Source organism: Rhinoraja longicauda, chromosome 29 (assembly GCF_053455715.1).
Source record: "Rhinoraja longicauda isolate Sanriku21f chromosome 29, sRhiLon1.1, whole genome shotgun sequence".
NCBI lineage: Eukaryota > Metazoa > Chordata > Chondrichthyes > Rajiformes > Arhynchobatidae > Rhinoraja > Rhinoraja longicauda.
The window spans coordinates 22,290,721-22,306,115 of record NC_135981.1 but is presented as its reverse complement, the minus strand read 5'-3'; the positions used below and the strand labels follow the sequence as shown (position 1 = coordinate 22,306,115).

General features: G+C 42.7%; 1 protein-coding gene across 2 annotated transcripts in view; it reads left to right on the top strand.

The window, feature by feature from the left end:
* The window catches only part of LOC144607775 (acid-sensing ion channel 2-like), a 1,151,036-nt gene extending 1,139,741 nt beyond the window's left edge, over positions 1-11,295 (top strand). For both annotated transcript variants that reach the window (XM_078424836.1, XM_078424835.1), the window contains exon 9: positions 9,148-11,295. In XM_078424836.1, coding sequence (XP_078280962.1) covers positions 9,148-9,288 — 141 coding nt within the window. In that variant the 3' untranslated portion in view covers positions 9,289-11,295. The remainder of the gene's footprint in view (positions 1-9,147) is intronic.
* Positions 11,296-15,395: the final 4,100 nt, after the last annotated feature.

Below are 15,395 nucleotides of genomic sequence, written 5' to 3'. Positions count from 1 at the left end.
CAAAATAAGACAATAGACAATAGACAACAGGTGCAGGAGTAGGCCATTCGGCCCTTCGAGCCAGCACCGCCATTCAATGTGATCATGGCTGATCATTCACAATCAGTACCCCGTTCCTGCCCTCTCCCCATACCCCCTGACTCCGCTATCATTGAGAGCTCTATGTAGCTCTCTCTCTTGAAAGCATCCAGAGAATTGGCCTCCACTGCCAATAAGGAACAAGCAGCCAAACCACTTGTAGTACCGAAGCTGATCGCCTCTTACTTAAATGGACCCTGGCAACTGTAAGGGGCCAAGTTCAGGGAAACTGAATGTGTCCTCCACACAACTGGTTGTGAGCCAGAAGCAGGAATCTGTCTCCCTGTCCCACCCTCATCTATCAAGCCTTGCACCCTGCCTTGGATCCCATCTGCCCAGGTCATGAAGGGAACAGTATTCAGGGAAATTGTTTCCTGTACCCGGCTCTACCAATAGTGGCATTGAACAAATTAACGTATCTTGTCATGCAAGTATTAAGGTCCAAACCCCGTTCAGCCCAGGGAACTCTGTCAACCTTCTAAAGCTGGTTTTAGGCAACTCGCGTTTACTTTTACTTCAAGACTTTAGTCTTGAATGATGCAGCGTGGAAACAGGCCCTTCAACCCACCGAGTCCGCGCCGACCAGCAATCACCCCGTACACTAGCATATACTACACAATAGGGACAATTTACAATGTTATCAAAGCGAATTAACCTACAAACCTGTACGTCTTTGAGATTGGGAGGAGACTGGAGCAACCGGAGAAAACCCACACGGTCACCGGGAGAACGTACAAACTCCGTACAGACAGCACCCATAGTCAGGATCAAACCCAGGTCTCTGGCGCTGTAAAGCAGCTACTCTACCACTGTGCCACCTAAATATGTTAAGATACAAAATGTCATCCAGTTAATGCAGAAGCTGATGGCTGAGCTAACTTGCAGGTAACATCTGTCATAAGGTAAGGTTAATAAAAACTTTGCAGTTTATTTTAGGAGTCTGGAAGAGCTCAAGCATTCCACCCCTCTAGGGCCAATTAACGTAGAAGCAGGAGCACCCGGGGAAACCCCACTGTGAGAAGTGCAATATGGCTTGAGTCTGCCTTTTGGTTACAGGAAAGTTGGCAGTTTGGATCCCAGTGTAATTCATATTGGGCGAAGTTCATTCTTGGTCATTAACATTAAATTCATGTCCAAATACAAATTACCAATCTGTAGATTCTATTGCGTTGGTGTCAATGGAACTACATTAGCATAGCAGCCAGTGCATGTTCAGCAAAGGTGAACATATAGAATTTCTTCCGTATATGTTTTGTATTTGGAATTTTCTAAGAAAGAAATGAAGAAGATTTCTATTTATACACCACCTGTTAGGATGTTCCAAAGTAGGATTTGGGAAATAGATTCATATTGATGATGTGGGAAACTTTGGCATTAATACTTCTTTACCTGTAATTTCAACAAGCAGAGCTCATTTTAAGATTTCCTTAGATTTGTGTGCAATTTACAGTAGGAGGAAATTATATCTGTTGAAGTAACTCAGCGGGTCAGGCAGCATCTGTGGAAGGAATGGAAAGGAAATGTTTCAGGTCAATTTATGAGACGGGTCCCAAACCAAAATGCTGTCTATCCATTCCTTCCACAGCTGCTGCCTGACCTGTTGAGTTCCTCCAGCACTTTGTGTTTTACGCAAGATTCCAGCATCTGCCGTTCCTTGTGATTCTGAATGTTGTATCTGAGTGGTTTCATTCCCTGCCTGACGTACTTTATTCTCAGCTTCCAAATGAGCATTTAGTTAGTCTTCGTGAACAAATTAGCTTTCCTTTAGACGTACGTATAAAGGTCGGTGCCAGCTGCAGAAACAGACATGGACTTGTAAACAAAAGGATTATAAGACCTCTAGTCAACACCAGAGCACATATTGATCCAGGTCATCCTTCTGTAATTGATCTGAAAACTATTATCTCTCTCAGTACTGAACCATTTAAAATAAAGTTTAAATCTCTTGATTTAGTTCATTTAAGGATCACAGAAATTTGTGCAAAATTGTGTGAATTGACAACATGAAGTAAGTAATTTTGCAGTCACTATTTAAACCATGCCTATTTAAACATTCTAAACTATTTATGTGTAGGTGCATAAAAAATAGGTTGCAGGTTCTACATACAGATCTGGTACGAAAGCAATCAGAATATTTACAAGGCATTTTTAACAAAATCATGGCGGTAGAGTTGCTGTCTTACAGTGCCAGAGACCCAGGTTTGATCCTGAGTATGGGTGCTGTCTGTATGGAGTTTGTACGTTCTTCCTGTGACCACTTTGGTTTTCTCCAGGTGCTCCACTCCAAAGACGTTCAGGTTTGTAGGTTAATTGGCCTCCGTAAAAATTGTGAATAGTCCCTATTGTGTAGGATAGTGCTAGTGTGGGAGGGCGATGGCTTGTTGGCACGGACTCTGTGGGCCGAAGGGCCTGTTTCCACTCTGTATCCCTAAAGTCTAAAGGTGACTTGCACAGGAGGTGCCTGGGTCAATTTCTCAGTGGCTCTGAATTGACCCAGAAGTGATCGGTAATGCAATCTAATGTGTACTAGATAGGTTTTGTGTTCAAATCACACACTGAAAATCAGGCAATAGGTTGAGTTTAGAAACAAGATATTTCAATGTATCTTATGAACTTTAAGCTGGTAAAGATTTGACAAATTCATCCCATTCAAGATATTGACAGAAGTTCAGCAAAACAATAATACAATTTACACCTTTCTTACCCCAGAATTCAATAATGTTTTAGATTTCTGATTTCCAATGATGCCCCAATATAGGTCATGAATTTCTGCAATAGTTTTATTTACAGTTTAGGGCAACACGGTGGCACAGCGGTGGAGTTGCTGCCTAACAGCTCCAGAGACCCGGGTTAGAATCTGACTCCAGTTGCTGCCTGCACGGAGTTTGTACGTTCTCCCTGTGACTGCATGGGTTTTCTCCGGGTGCTCCAGTTTCATCCCACACTCCAAAGTCATTTATAGGTTTATAGGTTAATTGGGTTTGGTAAATTGTTCCCTAGTGAGTAGGATGGTGATCGCTGATCAACGCAAACTCTATGGGCCGAATGGCCTGTTTCCACTCACAATTTATGATTCTCACGAATACAAGAACTAGAAAAAACACCTTTGCACTCCTCCACGATCTCTCTGTAAGGACTTATTCTGCAACATGATGAGTGACTATGTTTAATACGACCTACAGAAGTAACTGGGGTCGGCCAGAATTTCACATGAATGTAATAGCAATTAGCCAGCACTTCTGAATTAATTGATACTATTCCATCTCAGTCAAATCAAATACGCATTAGTTTCGCAAACAATATTTCATTTGTCTTACACTTGTCAATGGGATTGAAATTCTTTCTCTGAATTGACTTGAAGTCGTTTGCTCACAACCTATTAGTATTGATAACGTTCACCTTGTGTCATCGTATCCTCACCATGTCCCACTTCTGTTCGATGGAACTGTCCAGATCCATGAATACAATTCCCCAGTCAGACTTGGCAGATGTGCCATATATTATTGATTTCATTTAATTTAAGAACCTTTTATTCATGATCCATCTGTCTACAGTTACAGATCAAATCATTTTTCCGTTTGCCTTCTCTCTCTCTCTCTCTCTCTCTCTCTCTCTCTCTCTCTCCCTCCTTCCACTCTCTCTCTCTCTCTCTCTCTCCCTCTCTCTGTCTCTCTCTGTCTCTCTCTCTGTCTCGTTTGGAGACAGGCCCTTCGGCCCACCAAGTGCATGCTGACCATCAATCACCCATTCACACTAGTTCTACTCTATGTTATCCCACTTTTTCATCCACTCCCTACACTAAGTGCAATTTACAGTGGCCAATTAACTTACAAACCCACAAGTCTCTGGGATGTGGGAGGAAACCGGAATATCCGGAGGAAACCCACGCAGAAGCAGGAAGAGCGTGTAAGCTCCATACAGACAGCACCCCAGGTCAGGATCGAACCTGGGTATCTGGCACTGTCAGCAGCTCTACCAGCTGTGCCACTGCTTTGCTGAGGAATTCCATCTCTCAAGGACTTTAAGTCATTCCAATGTTCTACAGTGTTTCTTAGAGGCTAGCCATTAAATTATCCTGGCCTCTCCCCATTCACAGCACTGGGACTGAACGTCAAACCTTTCCTTGCCCATTATCCTTCATTGCAAATGGCCTGCAGAAGACGGTGGCACAGTGGCGCAGCGGCAGAGTTTCTGCCTTACAGTGCTTGCAGGGCCGGAGGCCCAGGTTCAATCCCAACTGCAGGTGCTGTCTGGAGTTTGTGCATTCTCCCTGAGATCTGTGGTTTCCTCCCACACTCCAAAAACGTTACAGGTATGTAGGTTAGTTGGCTTGGTATAAATGTAAAATTGTCCCGAGTATGTGTAGGCAGTGTTGATGTGCGGAGATCGCTGGTCGGCGCAGACTTGGTGGGCCGAAGGGCCTGTTTCCGCACCGTATCTCTAAAACTAAAACTATAAACTAAAAACTAAGAGGTTTAGCAGAATGCTGTTGGCTTCGAAGGCCAAGAGAGGTTGGACAAACATGGAGCAAGAGAAGCTGAGGGGACACCTGACAGAAGTAGATAAAATAAGGAGAGGGAGAGATAAGGTAAACATTCAAAACCAAAGACCAGAGGACATGGCTTTAAGGTGAGAGTGACAAAGCTTAAAGAGGAAATGCAGGCATGTTTTATTACACAGAGAGTGGTGGTATCTGGGCCCAGGGATGGCAGTGCGGGAACATCAACATAGGGAGCCACATGAGTAGCAAAGGTGTTTGATTTGAGGATAGTTTGTGAACATACCAAAAATAACACTAATGAATGTATGTTTAGACGCTGAGATTGTCGTAAGGGTTTTTGCACTGTTGATGTTTTGTACATGTTTTTGAATTATACTGAATAAAGTTTACTTTTGAAAAATAGAAAAAAGGCAGAAGGCAGACATGATGGTGGCATTAGATAGGCACATGAATACACAGGGAATGGATGGACATGGATCGTACAGGCGGTGGAGATTAGTTTAACCTGACATCCCTGACTGGCCACTCCTCCACTCTCCCATCGGGTCAAAAGGTACAGAAGTGTGAATACATTCAGATTCAGGGACAGTTTCTTCCCAACTGTTATCAGGCAACTGAATCATCCTAACACAACTGGAGAGCAGTCCTGAACTACTATCTTGGTGACCCACAGATTATCTTTGATCGGACTTTACTGGCTTTACCTTGCACTGAATGTTATTCCCATATCATGTATCTATACACTGTAAATGTCTCGATTGTAATCATGTATTGTCTCTCTGCTGGCTGGTTAGTACGCAACATAAGCTTTTCACTCTACCTTGGCACACGTGACAATAAACTAAACATTTCATGAACGCAACTGAACATCATGTTCAGCAAAGGCATTGTGGACTGAAGGGCCTGTTCCTGAGCTCTACTGTTCTATGTTCATAGAGAATTTTAATACAAACTAGACCAAATAGTCCTGTTGGGCCCAAACCTTTCCTGCATTGGTGCAGCACCCTCTCCTCCCCCCCCTCCCCCTCCCCTCTCCCCCTCCCCCTTCCTCCCCTCCCCCTCCTCCTCCTCCTCCCTTCATCCCCCCTCCCCTCCCCCCTTCTTCCCTTACCCTCCCCCCCACTCCATCCCCCTCAACACCCCCTTATCCTCCTCCCCCTCCACCCCCCTCCCTCCTTCCCTCCGCCCTCCCTCCCTAGGAGATAGATTTAAACTTTAAAATGTGAATAACTTAAAAAATATAACCGATTTCAATGTAACTTCTTCCATTAGCACCAAAGGGATGACGGTGAGTAAGGTGGGCCTAGAATTGTTGCGCTATCGTGTACCGTTTTGACTGTAATTCAGGAACAAACAAACAAACAAACGAACATTTTAGTACATAGATAAAGGAAATATGGAGTTTCATAAAAACTTAGCAATATCCATTAAACTATTGGATTACAGTAAAGAATGGTTCCCTCCAGAAAATGACTGTGCTGCCCTTTCGCAGTTTACGCTCTGTGGGAACACAGACTCAATGCTATGATCGATTCTCCATCACTGCACTAACCCTGCACGCCACGCCACTCAATTCAGGGGCAATTGATAGGGTCCTGACCCGAACCATCGAAGAACATGACCTTATCTTGCAACAACAGAGGAAGATTTGAAGCCAAGAGACACAAATAACTGCAGATACTGGAATCTTGAGCAAAATAGAAAGTGCTCGAGGCATCAACTGTGCAGGCAAGGCAGAGGATGAGGGGTGATCGTACAGAGGTGTACAAAATCATGAGAGGAATAGATCGGGTAAATGCACAGTCTTTTGCCCAGAGTAGGGAAATCGCTAACTGGATGACACGGGTTTAAGGTGAGGGGGAAAGATGTAATAAGCAACTTTTTAACTAATAGGTAACTTTTTCACACGAAGGTGTATGGAACAAGCTGCCAGAGGGGCTGGTTGATGCAGGTATATCGCAACATTTAAGAAAAATTTGGACAGGTGCGTAGATGGGATAGGTTTAAAGGGATATGAGCCAAACACAGGCAGGTGGGACTAGTGTAGATGGGACACGTTGGTCAGCTTGGGCAAGTTGTTCTGAAGGGCTTGTTTCCACGCTGTATATCTCTATGATATGGCATTTCGGAATGGGAGCCTTCTCCATCTGCCCATTCCATCCATGGATGCTACTTGACCTGCTGAGTTCCTCCAGCAGTTTGTTTTTGATTTTGCTGTGGGTTCTGTGATGCCAGCCAACCCATCATTACCAATATTCCATGAGTGAAGATTTTTTTTTTTAAATCACAGTTGTGTCAGGGAGGACTGAATGCAACACTTTGGGTTAAACAGGAAATCATGTTTGTTATGACTATGTTTCACCGAAGTGCTGCTTTCAAATTAAGCAGTTCCCAGTAATCATGATAAGTAATCTTTGGTTACTTGTTTCATGTTTAAAATGTTTATGTTTTGACAACTGAAGGTATTGTGCCTGACAGCACAAGAACATAGAACAGGATATCACAGGATCACAATGTCGGTGCCAAACATGGTACCAAGTTGAAATACTTTCAATTAGGAATTTCAATAAGGAATTAAATAAACATAACATTAGCTGAATGTTATTACCTGCTGAAATAATGCATTAAGTTCTCTTTTTTACACTTTTCAATAATGTTTTAGAGTTTAGAGTTTCGTTTATTATTGTCACATTTACTGAGGTACAGCTTGACAACCTAAAGAAACAGTGCGAATATCGACAATGGAATCGACAATTCTGCACCCATCAGAAGTAGAAAAATATCATTGGCACCAGCTTGTTTATTGACCAATCCAATTAGTAAAAAATAAATCTGCTGTCTCCATAGAAATCCTGTGTTAAATCGTGGGGAGATTATAGAAATAATTGGCATAATCCTTTGTCTCTGTGTCGTTGTCCAGACCAGCAACATTCAATATAACTTGGCTTCAATATTCACAAGGATATTCTGATATTTATACCCTGCCTTGGAAATGAGCTTGACAAGCATAAAGAAACAGTACGAAAATCCAGGCAAGAGGGAATGAAATAAAATATAAGCAGAAAGCACGAAACTGGAGAGGATGCAAATGGAATGATTGAAAGTTAATAAGTTAATAAAGAGATTGACAGTCTCTTTAAAAAGAAGTTGCTTTCTTAGAGATTGAGACTGAGAAATAAATAGTGGAAGTTTATTTTATATATAAGGATATTATATAATATTATATGATATTATATGATATTATATGATATATGATATGATATTATATTATATTATATATATCTATCATTTATATATGAAATATAATATAATATATTATATATAATACAGGAATATTATATGAATAATATATTCATGATATGAATATCACTATACCTTAATTGGTACACGTGACAATAAAAGACCTTTAAAACCCTTGAAACCTTTGATATATCTAGTTTAGTTTATTGTCACGTGTACCAATGTGCAGTGAAAATATTTTTTGTTGCCTGCTATCCAGTCAGCGGAAACACTGCATGTGATTACAATCAAAAGGAATCACATTTAGTGCAAAATAAAGTCCAGTAAAGTCGGATTAAATATAGTCCAAGGTTCTTCAATGAAGTAGATGGTAGGTCAGGACCACTATCTTGTTGGTGATAGGATGGTTCAACAGCTGGGATGAAACTGTCCCTGGATATGGAGGAGTGCGTTTTCACACTTCTGAGCCTCCAGCCTGATGGGAGAGGGGAGAAGAGGGAGGGGGACTGGTGAGAATGGACTTTGATTATGCTGGTAGCCTTGGCGAGTTGGCATGGTGTGGATGGAAGGTAGACACAAAATGCTGGAGTAACTCAGCGGGTCAGGCAGCATCTCGAGTCGAGACCCGAAACGTCACGCTTTCCTTCTCTGCCGAGATGCTGCCTGACCCGCTGAGTTACACCAGCATTTTGTGTCTACCTTCGATTTAAACCAGCATCTGCAGCTTTTCTCCTACACAGTGGTGTAGATGGAGTTGGTTTGCGTGATGCGTTGGTTTAAGCGACATTATGCTGCTGAACTCCCTGGGTTTGTTACAAATCACCAAGAGTGATGTTTTTATTTACCAGAAAATCAGAGAGAAAAAAATATGAAGCTCAATAATACGAGTCAAAATTGGTGAATTTACGATCAGAATCAAAATGGGATCCCCCCCATTCACTGCTTTTATAAACGAATGATGTTATGGTGGCGGCACGGTGGTGCAACAGTAGAGTTGCCGCCTTACAGCGCTTACAGCGCCAGAGACCCGGGTGCGATCCTGACTACGGGTGCTGTACGTACGGAGATTGTAAGTTCTTCCCGTGACCTGCATGGGTTTTCTCCAAGAACTTTGGTTTCCTCCCACACCGTGCAGGTTTGTAGGTTAAACGGCTTGGTGTAAATGTAAAAAATGGTCCCTAGTGTAGGATAGTGTTAATGTGCGGGGATCGCTGGTCGGTGCGCACTCGGTGGGCCGAAGGGCATTTCCATGCCGTTTCTCTAAACTTAACTTAACTAAACATTAAAAAAGCTAATGTTCTAATGACCCCTTTTTTGTGTCTTGACAGGTTATAAAAGACAGATTAATGGACATGATTAGTTTCAAGAAAGGAGAGGAAGAGGCCAGCCATGATGACAATGTGGTGACGCTCTCTGTGAATCTGGACGAGCCTCTCAAACAGGACACAAGCTCTTCCCAGCTGAACTAAACGTGCCACGAGTCTGCCAGACTCTTTCGAAGAAAACTGTTTTGTTTCAACACACATAAGAGATTCTGTTGAAAGCCTAATGAATGCTTTATTGCAAGATGAAGACTTGTAAGATATTCCTTCGTAAGATATGCTGTGAAACTTTCCAGGCAAGAAGAGGCTTCCTTTCAGATTTGGAAAGCACATAAAGAACTCCTTCTTGTCTGGAGGGCATTTGTACCCCGGTCGGCAGACTTGGCATTTCATCATTCAATGCCTCGCCTGCTCCAAAAATGCCAGTGGTTAATTAAGAAAACTGTGTGTGTGTTTTTTTCAACAATGAAACCAAAACCCCGAGTAGATGTGCTTATGATGGCGGTGATTGCTGGGAACGTCACTTCTTGTTTTCTTTCCTTCACTTGTGAGCTTGCGTCACTTTGCTTTGCTTTACGTAGCCTGCACCCACAATAGCGGTCCCCTGGGTTAGTCATGGTGGTAGCCAGCTGCAATGGAATGTCGGCCATGCAGCGTCACATCTTGTCTAGCCTCACCATATGTGCACATCACTTTATTCTTCACACTGTCACCCTTCAGTTCTGCAGGTAATATTCACAGGAAATGGACACTAGAACTGAAAATAGACACAAAAAGCTGGAGTAACTCAGCGGGTCGGACAGCATCTCTGGAGAATAGGAATAGGTGGTGTTTCGGGTTTACACCAGCATCTATGTCTATCTTTCGTTTAAACCAGCATCCATGTCTATCTTCCGTTTAAACCAGCATCTGCAGTTCCTTCCTACAACAGTTTCAATTTCGATTCCCTCTCAGTTGTCCCATTCCCACTGGTTCTCTTCCGCGAATGAGAAATATCCGTTTTAACTGCGTTCGCTAATGCAGAGCAATTACTTGTTTGTCCGCCCCTGCTTGGTGCAAATCATGGCACTGCATTGAATTTGTGAACTGGTTGAATGAATTCTCCATCAGTAATGTCACATAGATTAGAAATGGATTGAAACCTATTGGCCAGGGAGTGTTTTGTACCCAAGCACCAAATCATCTTCTTATCACAGTTCCAGATGAGGTGCAAAGTGTTTTGTCAAATCTAAGTAGCACTAAATGCTGCGATTCCCAATGCAATGGCAATTATAAGGACTGGGCATAAATTCTCCCAGAGCAGCCTTTAAGGAAATATCAATTTACTGAACTAGTCCATGGAATAGCAACGGTGCTAAAAGCTCTTCACTCACGATGGAGTTAGTGGTGTTGTAATGGCAGCCAAGTATAAAATAGTGAGTGCTCTTGTGTAAAAGATACAACTATTATTGTCAAATGGTTAAAAAAAAAAGTTCTGTTTCAAGTCAGGTCAACAGTGCGACAGTGAGAGAAAGTTTCTCATTCTGAATTGTTAAATCATTCGTTTCTACAAACCTATATCTTTCAGCAGTGAATTCCTGGGACAACATTGGCTGGCACTGACGTTTGCTCGTACAAATTTTATTTCTTTGTGTACTTAAAAGAAATGTGGATGTGTGTCTTGAATAAAAAGTACATAAAATGGCTGCAGCCCAACAAACTATTCGGTCCTGCAAATTGGTCTTTGCAACGTCCAAGTTGCAGATGCCCTCTGACCATACTTGCAGAGATGTTTCTGGTGCTAAATGCTAGAAAAACATCTGACGCTAAAATTATTCTTCAGACTCTTTGTGAATCCAGTATTCGTGATATTAATGAAAGAGCACATAGTATTTTAATCAATTAATTTGTCCACCATTTTAACTGAAGTATTGGTCAATTTATTTTACACCTGCAGGAATTTCTCCTCTTGACCAATCTCCATTGACTAAGCTTGCGCCACTTTATCAATGTTTTACTTTAATACAGAAATGTTGCTTTACTTTGTGAATTGGCGAAAGTCAGCATTAGGCCATGGGATCAAAGCATCAAAGTGTGGGGTGTAGCTGATCATCTCTAGTCCATCATTTTCATATGTTCATTTGTAAATATTTGTAAATGTCAGCCAGATAATTAAAGGATTTAAATGAAGTTGTGTGGAACTTGTGTACAACTCTTAAGAGCGTTGGTCTTTCATAATGCGCCCAATTTTTAACAAGATACACAAAAGTTGATTTAACAACAGGATTTTGTTTTTAATCTTGTGGAGTTACTTTTTCATACCACCTCCAAATGTGCTTTGAATTTCCAGCAGAAAGATGGATAATAGACCAAAGTGACATCGAACATTTAGGTCCTGGTATTTAGTAGGCCAAAATTCCTAAGCACAGTGGTGGAGGGAATTCTGGCCATGGACAGTGTGGAGTTTTATCCAGAAACGATATCACAGCCCAGGAACAAAGTAAGACTTTTGTAGGAGATAGGCACCAAATACTGGAGTAACTCAGCGAGTCAGGCAACATCTTTGGAGAATGTGCAGCGTAGGTTTACTCGGTTAATTACCGGAATGGCGGGGCTATCATATGTTGAAAGACTGGAGCGACTAGGCTTGTATACACTGGAATTTAGAAGGATGAGAGGAGATCTAATCGTATAAGATTATTAAGGGATTGGACACGTTAGAGGCAGGAAACATGTTCCCAATGTTGGGGGAGTCCAGAACAAGGGGCCACAGTTTAAGAATAAGGGGTAGGCCATTTAGAACTGAGATGAGGAAAAACTTTTTCAGTCAGAGAGTTGTGAATCTGTGGAATTCTCTGCCTCAGAAGGCAGTGGAGGCCAATTCTCTGAATGCATTCAAGAGAGAGCTAGATAGAGCTCTTAAGGATAGCGGAGTCAGGGGGTATGGGGAGAAGGCAGGAACAGGGTACTGATTGAGAATGATCAGCCATGATCACATTGAATGGCGGTGCTGGCTCGAAGGGCCGAATGGCCTCCTCCTACACCTATTGTCTATTGTCTATAAAAAAGATTAGGTGATGTTTTGGGTCGGAACTCTTGGTCAAACTGAAAGAAGAGATGGGGGGAGGGGGGAGGGGGGGATAAATTAGAGGAGAGAAAAGGACAAACAAATTAAGGCTGTCAACAGATGACCTCAGGAAGGGTGGAAGTCGAGGAGTGTCGGTGGTGGGACCGGTCTGGAGGCGGGCAAGCTTGTGATCCATGGTAGAGTGCTGGTTAATGATGGAGATGGTGGAAGTGGTGAGGTTTCAGGAGTCTGAAAGAAGACAGGGCAGAGAAAGAGTGGCTGGAAGCATTAGAGGGAGAGATGGGTGCTGGAGAGAATCGGTATTGGTCAGGGAAAGGGGACAATGCTCATAAAGATGATGGAAGTGGGCAGTACATGGGTGTTACAGGTTTGTCTGCTGCTGTCGGGACAGGGAGAATGTGCTTTTTCGGGCCAGTGAGTTGTGGCATTAAATGTGTCATCGTCTCACAGATCCAACTCTTTAACCTTTATATTCCTTTTAGATTTGGCAAAAATTCAGGAAATTCAACTTGGCCTAAAAATAGAAACATTGTTGAATTGCACTCGAAGCCCCCTTGAAAGTTTTCAATGACTACCCTATATCATTGCAAGTCTGAAGTCTGGGCTTGTATACACTGGAATTTAGAAGGATGAGGGGGGATCTTATTGAAACATATAAGATAATTAGGGGATTGGACACATTAGAGGCAGGAAACATGTTCCCAATGTTGGGGGAGTCCAGAAAAAGGGGCCACAGTTTAAGAATAAGGGGTAGGCCATTTAGAACGGAGATGAGGAAGAATTTTTTCAGTCAGAGAGTGGGGAAGGTATGGAATTCTCTGCCTCAGAAGGCAGTGGAGGCCAGTTCGTTGGATGCTTTCAAGAGAGAGCTGGATAGAGCTCTTAAGGATAGCGGAGTGAGGGGGTATGGGGAGAAGGCAGGAACGGGGTACTGATTGAGAGTGATCTGCCATGATCGCATTGAATGGCGGTGCTGGCTCGAAGGGCTGAATGGCCTACTCCTGCACCTATTGTCTATTGTCTATTGTCTAAGAAGGGTCACAACCCAAAATGGCATCTGTCCATTTCCTCCACAGATGTTGCATGACACACTGAGTTCTTCCAGTACTTTGCCTTTTGCGCAAGATTCCAGCATCTGCAGTTCCTTCTGTCTTGAAATTATCCAGCCTCTGCCATATTTATGGTTAGTTTTCTTCTCTTTTCAGATTTTTATCATTTAACTTTCACATCTTACCTCATTAAATGAGGGGGGGGGATGGAGTAAGGAAACTTACCCAAGTGGGGTTTGCAGGTCCAGGCTCTGATTTGTACAATAAGCAGAATATTACAATGTGTTTATTGATAATTGGTTCTTGGTTCTTGGTCCTCCAAAATATTCCAAATGAAATTTAAACTGGAGGTGGCGGAGTATGGACTTAAGCAAGAAGGGCTTCTTGGAGACGAGCTGCCTTAAATTTAGTTGCATCTGGTGGAATAACTATAGTAGGGTGAAGACTATTCCATGCTTTAATTGTGCGAGGGAAGAATGAATTGCTGTACACATCTGTCTTGGTAGCTGGTATCTCAAATTGAATCGAATGCCCTCGTCTGCTCGTGATAGGTTTGTGTTTGGTGTAGATGTGGTAACCTATGTCGAGCTGACCATTTAACATTTTGTAAAAACAGGTCAAATGGTGGGCTTTACGTCTGTCTTGGAGAGTGTTCCTCTCCAATGACTTTGGAAGTTCGGTAACACTCGCTTCTCTCTCATTGGTATTTGTAACAAAACGAGCTGCCTGTCTTTGGACACGTTCGATGGAAGAAATGTTTCTATTTGCGTATGGGTCCCATGCTGCAACTGCGTAGTCCAAATGTGGTCTAACAAAGGTGAAGTATCATTTCTCCTTGATAGAAGGTGAACAATGATAAAAGTTGCATCTCAGAAAGTTTAGGACGCCTGTTGCTTTCACCGTTGCATGATGAGTCCGACCATTCCAACGTAGATCGTTCTGTAATTTGATGCCAAGATACTTGGTCTGTTTGGATTCTTCAAGGGTGGCACCAAGGATGTTTCGCCTGGTTTCCTCCTCTTGGTGACACGCATGGTTTCACATTTGGAAGGGTTGAACTGCATCCACCATTGTTGTGACCATGCAACCATAGTATCGAGATCTTTTTGGAGAGCATCTTTATCATCAGCTGACTTAATTGGACGGTACAGCAAACAATCATCAGTGAATAGTCTGGTCGTGCTTGTGACTTTTTCATGGGTGTCATTAATGTAAAGCAAAAACAGATGAGGGCCCAGTACTGTGCCCTGAGGTGTACCACTTAGCACTGGACGCCAATCAGAGCTTTTTCCATTCACACACACGCGCTGAAGACGTTTTGTCAGAAAACTATAAATCCATCGTTTCGTGTTGGAACGAACACCGTAGAAGTAAAGCTTCCGAAGCAGTCTCTGGTGTGGGATGACATCAAATGCTTTCGAAAAGTGTAGCACTACTAAATCCGTGATGACATTGCTGTCAAGGTTCTTGGCCAGGTCATTTGTTGTCAGGATAAGCTGAGACTTGCATGATCTATGCGTTCTATATGCATGTTGGTTGTCAGCACGTATGCTATGTTTGCTAAGGTGTCTCATCAGGTTACTATCGATTACATGCTCCAGTAGTTTGCAGCAAGTGCTTGTTAATGAAACAGGATGATAATTAGCCAGCATGGTGGTTGAACCCTTCTTAAAGAGAGGAGTGATGTTAGCCTTCCTCCGATCCAGCGGAACATCACCTGAGTCAAGTTGGAAAATTAACTGCAAAACAGGAGCCAGTTCTTCAGCCGCGATCTTAAGGGCTTGATTCTGTATTTGGTCACGTCCAATAGCTTTTGTTGTATTGATGTTGAGCATTAACATCTTTACACCTTCAAGCTCAATTTTAATAGCAGGCATATCAGCATACGGGCTGGGCGGTAGATCTGGCAATGATGAAGGCTCCGTATCCTCGTGTTGAAATTGGTTTGCAAGAGCTTCTGCCTTCGCCTGGTCCTCAGTGATCAGACAGTTGTTCACTTTAAGCATCTGGACACCAGTGTTGTCTGTCCGTCTAGATTTCACATATTTCCAAAACGCCTTGGGTTGCTCCCCCTCAAGAATGGAAGAAACATTTATTCACAAAATGCTGGAGTAACTCAGCAGGTCAGGCAGCATCTC